This window comes from Apostichopus japonicus, chromosome 23, assembly GCF_037975245.1.
Source record: "Apostichopus japonicus isolate 1M-3 chromosome 23, ASM3797524v1, whole genome shotgun sequence".
Classification (NCBI taxonomy): Eukaryota; Metazoa; Echinodermata; class Holothuroidea; order Aspidochirotida; family Stichopodidae; genus Apostichopus; species Apostichopus japonicus.
Genome location: NC_092583.1, coordinates 14,431,161 through 14,444,704, shown reverse-complemented (window position 1 = coordinate 14,444,704; position 13,544 = coordinate 14,431,161). Strand labels below are relative to the sequence as shown.

General features: G+C 37.4%; 1 protein-coding gene across 1 annotated transcript; it reads left to right on the top strand.

Annotated features, from left to right (window-relative positions):
• Nucleotides 1–969: 969 nt before the first annotated feature.
• LOC139964913 (actin-related protein 3-A) lies at nt 970–12,870 on the top strand. The gene is made up of 12 exons (XM_071966968.1): nt 970–1,156; nt 1,981–2,036; nt 2,591–2,715; nt 3,220–3,330; nt 4,151–4,246; nt 5,497–5,604; nt 5,999–6,142; nt 6,365–6,538; nt 6,793–6,885; nt 7,506–7,631; nt 9,613–9,696; nt 10,151–12,870. Exons 1-12 carry the CDS (start codon nt 1,113–1,115, stop codon nt 10,244–10,246), a joined length of 1,257 nt encoding a protein of 418 aa, XP_071823069.1. The 5' UTR covers nt 970–1,112; the 3' UTR covers nt 10,247–12,870.
• Nucleotides 12,871–13,544: the final 674 nt, after the last annotated feature.

Genomic DNA, 13,544 nt, shown 5'->3' with positions numbered 1-13,544 from the left:
GCCCGAATTACGCGTATGCGTGTATGTGTGTTCGCGTGTATGTATGTGTGTGTGTGTGTATGTAAGGGTGTATATATGTATGTATGATTACCATGATATTTATTTTTGCAGTGTCAGTCAAGGCGGTGGTGACATTTTTTTTTTTTTTTTGTGAATTTCTTACTGTTTAATGCTTCTTTCTAATTTATCAGTAGACTATATATTACAGCTATGTTGTTCAATTTGGCAAATTTTGCTCATTAGATGTGGTATCCATCATTTATAAGAGCTAAGTTAAACATAACTAGAGTAATTAAAGAAAATGAGCACAATCATGAAAAGTGGTCAAAGTGAAAGTTGCGGGTGAATCATGACTGTAGACATGTTATACAAATAAGTGATCACACTTGCTGTAAAACATGCCAAATGTGAATTTGTACGGCCTTAATTCCCCAGTGGCGTACCCCGAGTTAGGGGCAAGTCATGCCCCTACCATCAGTCGGATGATATTTTGCATTCAGTCTGGAAGAATTAGACCACTACAATGGTACCCCCCCCCACTCCCCCCCCCCCCTTTCAACCTCACACAAATTATTCATTGGCACATCCTTGCGTTTAGAGCTACTTATATAGATATCAATTTATGCATCATATGCAGATATTTTTTCTGAGAGAGGATCACCAGACCAACCGTCAAGGGAATCCGCTTCAGTGACCCTAGCTAGTGCAGAACCCCCTCCAGTTATCAAAGACTTGATTCGCATCTGGTCATTCCGCAAAGCCCATACCTACAACAGTCGGGGGAAATTTGTCACCCCCCCCCCCACACCTTTATGTGTGCGCACGCTATATTCACCCTCCCAACCTCAATAATTTCTAATCTACCTTCTTCAAGCGGAAATGTCTCTCATGTTCTTTCGTCAGCTCAGTACTGCAGTGCTGCTAAGACAGGATCTCGGATTTTGATCATTTGGAACGACGCCCTCTCGAAAAAACTGTCGGCTCTCGTAGAAGAATCTCTATAGATGAGTTACAGCCACTTCCGCGAGTGATCAGGAAAGCCAAGTTCTTCATGACAACTATTGCATTTTAGGTCCAAGATAACCTGCTAGATCTACCAAGTGTGCATAAAAATGGCGAGTCGGATGCCCGCATGTGTTGTAGATCCTGGAACAGGGTAAGAGTTATCAACAAGTTTCTGATAGTGAGGTAGTCGTTGCAGGTAGCAAGTGTGGGGCGTATACACTGAACGAAATTATATTTTGAAGCTAGTGTTAGGACGTAACACTAGGATATGTGTAATGTCTGCACAATGCTGACCGTAAGTTACTTCCGGGAGATACATGTAGTCAAACACCATTTCCCCGTTACCAAAGTGATTTCATTGTAAAGTTGTTCGTCAAATGGACTTGTTCGAATATAATATTTGACTATAAACGTTAGTTTCATTTCTGGACAACCCCTCTGAAGGTGTAGTTAGTCTCTCCACAGTACTTAGTAAATAGTCAGTACAAGCCTAACCTCCTAGTCCTAGAGTCCTAGCCTAGTATAACCTTAGGTAACTTCAAAACAGTCTAGCCAAATTTAAGGTACTGTATTGTCTAAGTTAGGTTAGGCCTAGTCCCAGACAAATTGATTTGTTGATATCAAGGTAGTCTTTTGATGTAACACTGTCAAGTCATTTTCATTGAGCCTACATAATAAGAGGAAGCTGTGATATTCATTACTGACATCGACAACAGTAACCTTTAGTCCTATTGCCATTCTTAAAATAAATGTTCAAAACATTCATCAAGCCATTTAAACTTAAGAAAGGACAGCCAACTCATGCAATCCATTGAATTCATTCACAACCCAAGCTGGGAGAACTAGAGAAGAATTTCTCTCAAACATTTTGTCTACTTTCTGAAATTATTTCAAAGACTCAAGAATGATGGGAAGAATCTGCTAGGCTATATATTGTAATGTTAATGTAAATCACTTTTTAAATTTTTTTTTCAGGTACACAAAATTAGGGTTTGCAGGAAACACAGAGCCACAGTTCATTATTCCATCAGGTGAGGAAACTAAACAGTATTTGTTCTTTTCTTGATCCATGTATTTGAAAACTATGACATCTTTGATGGTGTGACCCATGATATAGATACGTGTGAGTGTGTGTGGTAATATCAAGTAGGAGACAGGAAAAGCTTTCAGGTTCTTCATACTGTATGTGCATCCTTCCCATTCATTATAATTTTGTTCTGATCCAAATCTTAGCACCTCAATAGTTAAGTGACATTTTGTTAGCTTTTTTTCGGGCTGAGGGAAAATAACAATTTTCACATTTGGAATGTAGCAAAATGAGAAACAACACTTTATAGAGCAAGCTCAGTTGACCATTCCTACAATGAAATAACTTTTTAAAAGCTGTTGAAAGTCTACTGTACTATTGATAACTCTCATTTCTGTGATTGTTTTGGTTAAATTAGTGAGTGTATATCAACACAAAGCTCTGAGTTAAAAGAGGTTTAATGAGCTATTAATATCATGCATAGTATTTTCATTTCTTTTTGCTCTCATCATGAAATTTCAATTATTCCCCCTCCCCTCCCCCCCCCCCCCTTTGCAGCGATCGCAATCAAAGAGTCTGCTCAAGTTGGAGATAGGAGTCAGAGGAGGTTAGGAAAGGGTGTGGATGATCTAGATTTCTTTATTGGAGATGAGGCCATAGACAAACCGAACTATGCCTGTAAAGTAAGTACACATTCACCCATTCACATATTACATCTCTCATGTAACAGCGAGAGATATTTTCAGAACGACTCTCGTCCTAAATCTGAACGAGTGGTAGCAATCACTTATTAAATTCCTTGTGATGAATATCAAGAGGGTCCACATTTCTTCAAAGTTAATCTACTGCAGTGTTTCAAGTTTGATGTGGTCAAATATAGTAAGTTAGAGAATAAATTTGTAAATTTTATAATAATAATTTAATTAATTTTTTGTGTCAAACTTCCTCCTTGACAATGTTTTGAAAAAAACACAGTTTATTGTAATGCAAGTGATTTGAAAATTGGTACCTTAACAGAACTGATCCCAAGGAATATTGTTTTCTGCATGATAATGTCATGTAATGTCTTCATCTTCTTCTATTTGTAATGCCACATTAAAAGCTACACACTTTTTTTATTTCTCTCTTGAAGATATATGAATTTATAAGTGAAAACTCAATTAATATTCATAACTTATTCTTCATAGTATCCAGTCAGGCATGGCATCATCGAGGACTGGGACCTTATGGAGCGTTTTCTTGAACAAGTCATCTTCAAGTACTTAAGAGCAGAACCAGAAGATCATTACTTTCTGCTGGTAAACAGTTTAAAGAATCAAGTTGTCTTCTTATTTTTTGAGATAAGAAAAAAAATTGTCTGATAAAAGACTTCTCTTTGCTTTCCTTCATGCCTTTCAGCAGGCTGATTCAAACAGGAACACACAACATAACAATGATTTTTTTACATTCAAAACATAACGTAATGTTTAAAGAATGTGTATAACTAGTCCTGTATTACATTACATATGTATTATTAAGGGCCTTGACATCAAGGTGTGTGGGGGGGGGGGGAGGGGGGTGATTGTACTTAGTGAGTTCCACGTAGACATTGTACAACCAGTGGTGACAACTTAAACTCCACTGAGCGATGTTGTGATTCTGCCCCCCCCCCCTTCCCCGGCTCCCTTCTCAGACTTCTGTCAGGGGTACTGTTCTTGTACTATTTTACTGTACTATTTTAGGAAGAATATCTACAGCAACACCGCACTAAGTAAACATTTGTAGTAACGACTCTTTTACATGGTCCAAAAGATAACTGTGTGGTTTTACTTACTCTGTAAGTTTGAGGAATTTTTTTACAGGTTTCAGGTTAATCTCTCTGTAGGTTCAGATTTGTGTATCGTGATGGCTAGCTTAATATGCAGCGGTAGTTTCCTGTAGTTTCACCTCAGGAAAAAAACAATATATAAGTAGTATGAAATTAAAATGGAAGAAGCAATTTGAATACGATGGTGCCAGATATTGTCATAATCAATGTTGTTTGGAGGAAAACAAAATGTCACACATGACATTTTTATGGGGCTCTGTAAAAGCGATAACAAGAATAATACCAAATTTATATCATTTTTTCTTCCTCAGACGGAACCGCCTCTGAATACTCCTGAGAACAGAGAATACTTAGCCGAAATAATGTTTGAATCTTTCAATGTGCCAGGTCTATATATTGCAGTACAGGTACATGAATACCATCGATTAGTTATAAGTTACAAACCTTTGCCTTGGTGTGGACCTTATTAAAACTGTACTTTCAGCTTAACCTCCTGTGTGATATTTGTCATTTTTGGCAGAAATCCATATGCCACCAAGTTGTGATTCTAATGTGCACATTCACTTTTTATTCAAACAAAAATTAAAACAAAATCTTCAAGGCTTCCTCGGACGACCAGGTCTTACTTAATAACAAGGAATGACCAATATGTACATTGTAGGAGAGATGTGTAGGATTGGTTTATAGAACACCAACATTAGCATTATAGGAGAGATGTTTAGGATCCGTGAATAGAACACCAATATTAGCATAGTAGGAGAGATGTGTAGGATTGGTGATTAGAACACCAATATGTACAATGTAGGAGAGATGTGTAGGATTGGTGATTAGAACACCAATATGTACATTGTAGGAGAGATGTGTAGGATTGGTGATTAGAACACCAATATGTCACATTGTAGGAGAGATGTGTAGGATTGGTGTATAGAACACCAATATTAGCATTGTAGGAGAGATGTGTAGGATCGGTGATTAGAACACCAATATTAGCATTATAGGAGAGATATGTAGGATTGGTATATAGAACACCAATATTAGCATTATAGGAGAGAATGTGTAGGATTGGTGATTAGAACACCAATATTAGCATTGTAGGAGAGATCTGTAGGTTTGGTGATTAGAACACCAATATTAGCATGGTAGGAGAGATGTGTAGGATTGGTGATTAGAACCATCTTGGGCCAGTAGTATTGTACATAGGCCTACCATCAGTGTTCTTTTAGTTCAGTATCTCCAAAGTGATGTAGGGGGATACCCAATTTATTATTCTACCTGTTTGGGGGGACTTTACTTTTTGATTTGATCTGAAATTTAATGTTAACAACTAGACGTCCTCTGGAAAACGGCCAAAACTGATTACGGTTGTCCGAACAGAAACTTGTTTGAGGAATGGAACTTTCTCGAAGTTATGTCACGATTCTCACAAGTCCAGAGTTAAAAACGAAATGTTATCACAAGTTATGTCTTGTAGTGTGTTCTCTCTGTAATCGTTCAGTGGACAACACACAATCTGTCACTCATTGTAAAATGACTACAAACGAACATTGATTTCTCTGCTTGCATTTGTAATTAACCGCATCAGAAAGTGTTAACCAGAAGGTATGGGTTTGTTTCTTTCTATTTATTTTTGCCTTCATTGCGATGTTTTCTTTGCCAGGCTGTGCTCGCTCTGGCTGCCTCTTGGACATCTCGTCAGCAAGGAGAGAGGACACTGACAGGCACTGTGATTGACAGTGGGGATGGTGTCACGCACGTTATACCAGTGGTAAGAGAAACACCACACAGTATTTATGAAGACACTAGCTAACAGTGTTTTTTTATATTTTATGTTGTTGTTGATAAGAAGGTACAAACTTAACCATTGGAAAGTTCAATGTTTGTAACCTGCTGTTTCATTTAAAGCTTAATAGTTTATATACCTTTTTCAAAACTTTTGACCTAACCTAATCATTTTTTGGAAATTTTTATTACATAATAATATCCAAGTCATAATGATGACCTCAAAGGCAGCTTTGCATAAATAGTTTCTCTTCAAATGAGATTAGTAGTAGTAAACTTTTTCCCTTTTAGAATTATATCCTACTTTTTGTTGCAATTGTGTCGATGGATTAATCTTGTCCTCCTCCTCTAACAATGACTCTTTTGTCTGTCCTTCACAGGCGGAGGGCTACGTTATCGGAAGCTGTATCAAGCACATACCCATTGCCGGACGAGACATTACCTATTTCATCCAACAACTCCTAAGAGAGAGGGAACTGGGCATTCCACCAGAACAGTCGCTGGAAACGGCCAAAGCCATCAAGGTTCGTCCAAATCGAGGACTGTTGTGTCTATTCCTAAGCCAAAGTCAATTCCAACAAATTTTCATTTTTCATATTCTGGGAATTATGACATAAGAATGGACAACAAACAAACAGAGAATTTTCAAGATTTACACCAACCAGAGAAACAATAAAATGGTTTAAGAAGGCAACTTTTTTTGTTGACCGAAAATCTAACTATCTTTGTCTCTTTTTTCTATGCAGGAGAAGTACTGTTACATATGTCCTGACATCTCAAAAGAGTTTGAGAAGTACGACACAGATCCTGTGAAATGGATAAAGAAACACGAGGGCGCTAATGCCATTACCAAAGAATCGTTTGCCGTCGATGTCGGTTATGAGCGCTTCCTTGGACCAGAGATCTTCTTTCACCCAGAGGTATTCTTCTTTACCGTGATTTTCTTGCTTTATTTATCTTCCATTTAGTTTTCACCACTTTCCCTCTCCTCCCCCCTCCCAAAGTAAATCAGGATTGAATGGAATCCTCAGGATTCCATGCTGGATTTGATGTGCAACTAATGCTATACATTTTGGTAGTTGCTGATGGACCCATCTGTTTACAGATAAATTATTTCTCCAGTGTGTATTTGCATGTTTGATTTTGAATCCCTATATTTGGCTTTCTCTTACAGTTTTCCAACCCAGATTTCACTCTCCCAATCTCAGAAATTGTGGACAATGTCATCCAGAATTGTCCGATTGATGTAAGGCGACCATTGTATAAGGTACGTGGATGGGAGTTGGTACTGTTCCTATGATGTATGGTAGCTTGTTGATGGATAGAGAGGCCTGTGCCTGAAACCTTTAGCATTGCAAATCACGTCATAGGCCAGCTAGAGATCATAAAAACCACAAACTGTGGATTGTTTTTCTTTACTACAAGGAAAGAACAGGCTTGGAAATGGTAATATATTTTGAAAGAGCAAAAAAAGCTGGCTGGAATGACATTGGTACCGGTGAACCCAGTATTGCAAGTTTTGTACTCTACCCAACTCAGTTATGCCGCCATTCAAAATTCACCCAAATATATTTGCATGACAGCAAAAGGCATTATTATAATGCAAAGGGAAAAATTTGCTTTAAATGTATTCATTATCAGAAGGAATGTGAGCCATTGGATACGCCGGTCTCATCAAAGCAAGAGCAGTGAATCTGATAATGTCGAAAGTTATATGAATCTAATTCGAAGGTCAAAATAATCAATAAACGGTGCTTTAAAGCAACAAATGACAAGAGCATGAACGCAAATGTAACATGGATGGAGTCTAGACGTGAACGATGAAAATAAACCACAATTAATTACAGATCTCAAATAGGTTTTTCTTTCCATTTCATTCATATCTAGAATATTGTCCTCTCTGGAGGATCTACCATGTTCAGGGATTTCGGAAGACGACTGAAGCGAGACGTGAAACGTATCGTCGATGCTCGCTTGAAGTTGAGTGAACAGCTGAGTGGAGGAAGACTCAAGGTAAACACAGAGTAGTAAAGAGCACATTAATAAAAGCACATTTAGGTAGTTTGCCTACAGCCTTCGCCCCTCCCTTGGCAATTACTCGCTACACTCCTGTTCGAATTTGTAAAGCAAATAGCAGATATAACATCATATCAGTAAGCATTGAAATGCATGTTCCACTATGAACAGCCTCAAAAACTGTCTATGTGTGTAGTTGAAGGCGTAGGAGCCCAATTGGATTTGGGGGCTGTAATGACTTGCCCGAAAGAAAGCTAAAATTTTTCGCGCGCTAAGCGCGCGTACAACATATCAATGCCAATATCATATAAGCAAGCATCGGTCATTACAGTGCATGGCATCGTGTACCGCACAGTCCGTGAAAGTTGCACAGTATACCGCTGGATGCTATGTAAACAACCAACTGTCTTATGTAGATGGAGAAAAATCATACAGATCCATTTATGACAAAACTCTCTTTTACAGTAGTAATGTCGGCCAAGCTTACAACTTTATTTTAATTACCAAGGAGATCATTTTTAAGCTATTCATTGCTATTTATTTTTCTTTCAGTAGGTGCCCGAAAAAGATGGGGAAAATTTGATTGCGGGGGGGGGGGGGGGGGGCTGCAGCCACCGCCTCCTACGGGACCTACGCCTATGTGTGTAGTGTTCGGTTTCGATAAACCTGATATCGGAAATATCTGCTATTTTTCATTTCCTTCAACCAAGTTTTATAATAGCCATTATAAGAGGTTGCAATATTTCTACACCAATAAATTAACTGTGTCAGAATTTTCCAAAATTTCCTCACCAACATTCTTCATCATACTTTCCTCTACTCGTGCAACTTTGACCTGTTTGTTAGGGGTTCAAGGAGGTTTTTCTATATTGCTTGTCCATAGATTGAATTTTGTGCAACATTATGGGTATGTTTTCAAGTGATTTTATTCACGAGAAATCTGAATTTTCAAATTCTCAACAAATAATGGGCTTAAAACCTTCAAAAGTGGGGCTTTCGGATATTGTGGGCCGTGACGTACAATCACCTACAAAAGCAATGATCCATAGGACATGCAATCAGGTCGAACATGATGTGTGACTGGTGACAATCTTCAAAAAGGTTATGGATGGAAAAAACTTTGGGGAAATACTTGGTTCTCAGGCAAAAGTCTACATCTGGTTGCTCATTTTCAAGCCCGAGAAGTGCTATTTCCGGTGATCTGGGGGGTATCAAAACCAGAAATTTTCTTGTACGCTGCGCGCCAACCGATGGTGGCGCTCCGCTTAGATAGTAATTCGCGCCCCCCGGGTTAGAAAATCCTGGATACGCGCCTGTTTATCAACCATAAACAAAACCAGAACAAAGGTAGTTTGTTGTTTTAAGACTACTGTATATGATAGCTATGTGGGTCAGACATGGCTAGAAAACACCTAGTTGTGGTGTATTTGTTTGCAATACTGCAGTGAGTTTTGTAAATCGGTATCTCCAAACTGACTGCTAAGTTTTGCCGTTCCTTTTGGAAAAGCTTGAGACTGTCCCATGATTTTGATGTGTGATGTTGTGATATTTACGAGGCAGAAGTTATTATGGAAACTCGAAGCAGCTTTCTACAGAAATTTTTGAAACTTAAAGGAGAATTGAAGGCAAGACATTAAGCCATTTCTAATTGTTTTTCCCCACTCAAAAGACGAATATTACAAAACCATATCAACCACACTCCTTTCCTACCTGAGATAATTAACATTTATAACGACGCGACCCCGGGAACATGGGGGCCACAATTGAAATGTGAATTAGCTATAATCCTCAACTTTCAAAAGGTCGGTACTAAATTTTAGATAAGTTCTTGGGATCAAGAAGTGGTTCAGCTTATATTTAAATCGACAATTAGGATCATGATTGGGTGCTGCCTTCAATTCCCCTTTAAGATCTGAGGTACAATCATGTCCTCTTCTTTTCATACGTTGTTTTATTTCTCTTGTCATTTCTGTCTCAGCCTAAACCAATCGAAACAGAGGTCATCTCTCACCACATGCAACGCTACGCTGTCTGGTTCGGTGGAAGTATGCTGGCATCTACGGTAAGACTATGAATATTCATTACATTGTTACACATCATTGACTGATGGGCATAAATTTAAGGGTTCATCCAAAGGAAATGGAATTTTCAAACTTTTGGATTTAACTCCACTAAATGAAGTGGAATCCAACCGGTTATTGCTAATGAACTCTACTGATATGAGAATATAGTATAAAACAAGACCAAAAAGTAACCAAAACACCAAGTCAAGAAGCTGTAGTAATGCCATTAGAGCTTATATCTTAACATATTGTGATACACTAATTTTTACAGTTCATACAAAGCATACAAATTTTCATGCTCCGTTTGTAACAATTGGGATGTACTCAACTTAAAATAGTAGATAGTTTATATTTTAATGCAACGAATGGACATAAACCTTCTTCAGATCGCATACATGACATCAGCAGTCCTGACTATGTTGGTAACATTTTGTTCACATTTTGTTTTTTCAGCCTGAATTTTATGGAGCATGTCACACGAAAGCTCAGTATGACGAGATAGGACCCAGTATCAGCCGACACAATCCGGTCTTTGGAATGATGACATAGGCGGGCCTAGTCTAGGTCAAAGGTTACCTTTGTAGAGGTCAAAGGATGACTCTTAGAACATTTTGATATTACTATAAATTCACTCTGCTGTAGAAAAGTACCCCACAGACTTTGTTTACATTTTCTTTTTTTTAATTAATTCAATTACCTGTGAGAGAGAGAGGGTTACGTAAGAGAGTTTTCTCGTTAACATTTTTGAAGAAAAGAAAACCAAAAAACGAAAATGATGGGGAAATGGTAAGAATCATTGTGGAATATAACTGGATAAATTGAAAGTCAATATGAGCTTACCTCTTTAACTTTAAAGTGAAAGTGTCATTGCATATACCATGGATGAGGAAGGGTGGGGGGGGGGGGGTTGGGGTTGATAAACAATTATTGAAAGCAAGCAATCTTTTACAAGCATATTTTATTGGTATTAAATGCTGAGCCTTTCAGTTGGTGTCGCAATTCTGTTGAAGTTGCACAAGGTCCTCACCAATAGTAAAATATATTTGGTGATGGTTTAGGTATTACTCGTTCTTTTCAAAGAATTTTATTTTGATACCTCCTAAGCTGAGATTTGTCCATAAAAAGAAAGTCATTATTCTCTTTGGAGTATATCTTTGCAGATGTTCCTGTTTAATCTGGAACAGGAAAAAAAAGGGGGGGGGCGAAGAATCTTATCATGCAATTTCTTATTTTGGAAATGTAGAATAGTTTGGGATTCTAGATGACGTAGAATGTAAAGATAAGATGCAAAAAAAGATGAATTTTTTTGAACATCTCTGTATATTTGCAGCTGGATTGGTATAAGGTAATATTATGTAATCATGTTGTTGTATTGTAGCTGTTTGATATGGACACATATAAATACCAGGTTACTGTTGAACTTTTGTCAAAATTGTCCAATCCATTAATACCTCACATAAAAAGGTTTGCAATCGCATCAGAGTTGCCAAACCACGCGGCATAAATACTTTCAAGATGGTGGCTGTTGAAATAGTATTTCCACAATTTTGTCTATGGAAAACAAAAATCCGCAAAGACAGACATACTTTTTTCTCCCATAAACCTACCAATCAGCTAAGTGATAATCAATAAATGTAATGAATATTCATATCTTAGAGTTATCATTATACAAAGGGAGAGCATCTGCTGAACAGTTTCGGTGTATGCCTTCCACTTTGACATCTACTTTCATTTAATAAGAGACTAACAAAGTTTTCTTAGAAAATATTGAAAGATTATAAGTCGTATTAGAAAGATGGAGATATTTCACGGTTTCTTATGTAAGGCTCAGCCCTTGCTGTGGTCATTTTGTTTCCACCTTTTCCTGTGTTTTTGTTCATACTTTGCCATCATTTAAACATTTCCATATTTTTTTCATTTTTTTTTCATTTGAACAAAGTGCCTTGAAGGTCATTGATGTCGGTCTTCATTCTTTATGAAATTTAACCGTGAAGAAATTGATTCTTAGTGGAACTGTGTTTTCTTCCCCAAAAGGGCATTTTTTTTTTTTTTTGGGGGGGGGTCACTTTCTTACAGTAGACATTTTGGGTTCGGCCCATATACAATTTTTTTGCGGGACAATACAAGATATGCTGGCAGTAATCTTTATGAGTAGGGACGGGAAAAAAGTTAGATATAAGTTTCAGGTAGATAAGGCTGGAATCAATCATAAAATCAAGAAATACCCTCTTTTTCTTTCAGAGAGTTGATTTAAATTGTTTTATAGGTGCTTATCAGGTGAAATGATGTGTTTTATTGCAAATTACATAGAGTGACTGACTGAACTACCAGAATTACTGAAAGCTACAGTGTATCACCATAAACTTGACTACAGAAGCAGTGCAAAATTTGTGAAAAAATTATAGATGAGTCTTGGAAAAAAAAAATTGGAAAGAAAGAAAGAAAGAAAAGAGAGGAGAAGGTTATTGCATTTTGAATAATGTTATGAAAGTTATCAGTATCGTCCCCAAATTTTAACACGCTAACTTGTCTACAGTTTTTAAGGACCTTTGTGGATGTACTGACACTCCGGTTTAATCCCAGGAATAAGGGATTAGATCATCCAATTAGGGATTTAAATATCCCAGCGAGGAACAATGTTAAGAGTGTGGCAGTGAAAGGAGTGTTGAAGGTTGAGCATGTGTGACCATTATTGGCCTTTCTAGCATATTTTGGGCTAATGACCTTTGACCTAACTATTCCGCCCCCATCTTAGAAGTGTCTTTCAGAGCCTGTTGGAGTAAAACTATAAATTTGGTAACTTTGGGATAACATCCTGATACGATCATGTGTACTCACTGTACTCTTTCCAAGGGACTCGTGATTCACATTTGACGTAACATCTTCACCATCACACGGTCACAATAGTTTCGAGGCAATGGGACTGGGGTGTTGAGAGTGGATCTGTTGTTTAGTGCCCAGGCTCTTAACTTAGGTAACTTTCCTTAAAAGAAGTACATTTATCTGTCTGTGGTAATAAAGATGATCTTTGAATGATAAAGCTGAATTGTTGAAAGCTAATTGCGTAATAATATATTATGTTGAAATCATTTTTCCAATTACTCTGTAACAGTTTGACACATGAAAAGAACAGTTAAAAGGCAATATATTCAAAGAGACTCGTAGAAACCGAACCATTTCGACCTCTCTGTCATTTCTTGTAGTTTGCTTTGTTTCTTCCAATTAATGAAGCGGTATGCTTTCTTGTTGTTATAGCTATTGCTTTGTGCCTCAGCGTCACCCTTAGGCTGATATCTAGAGACAAATGCTCATGGCTCTTCTTGTTTGCTCTTGTACCCCCCCCCCCCCCCTCAAAAGTCTCAAAGCATAATAACATCCGTTAGTTATCGGTTAAAAGCAGTTACTTAAAGGAACAAGCTCCCAGTTTTTGCAAACATTTCATAGACTGTTTTATGGTAACGAGCAGGAGTTCATTGAAATTCTCAAAAAGTTTAAACGATTCTACTAGAATTGAAAAAAAAAACGTGGGGTGATATTTAATATAATAATAGTAATAGTAATAATGGTGATTGTGTAGGGTGATTAATATTTGTGTGTGTGTGGTTTTTTTTTTTTTTTTTGTATTCAAAGGTGCAGAAATTTCTAGTCATTACATTGATATTCTCATACAAATTAATTTTTTTTTTTTTTAATAAAAGACAAGAAAAACGAAAGAAAAGGAAAACAATTCCCTGTAAGATACATTTTGTCAACCACCATGACAGTGTGGCCATTCATGTCTCTTTGAAGGATTTAACAAGTCACCCTGTGCTGCCTCGCTAAATTTCCTGTTAAATGTTGACCCCTT

Bases quoted from the DNA above. Each gene is read 5' to 3' on its own strand.
- LOC139964913 (XM_071966968.1), top strand. From the start codon at position 1,113: ATGGCGAGTCGGATGCCCGCATGTGTTGTAGATCCTGGAACAGG. The intron at 5,605-5,998 runs GTAAGAGAAACA...TGTCCTTCACAG, and splicing joins TCACGCACGTTATACCAGTG to GCGGAGGGCTACGTTATCGG. The intron at 6,886-7,505 runs GTACGTGGATGG...ATTCATATCTAG, and splicing joins TAAGGCGACCATTGTATAAG to AATATTGTCCTCTCTGGAGG.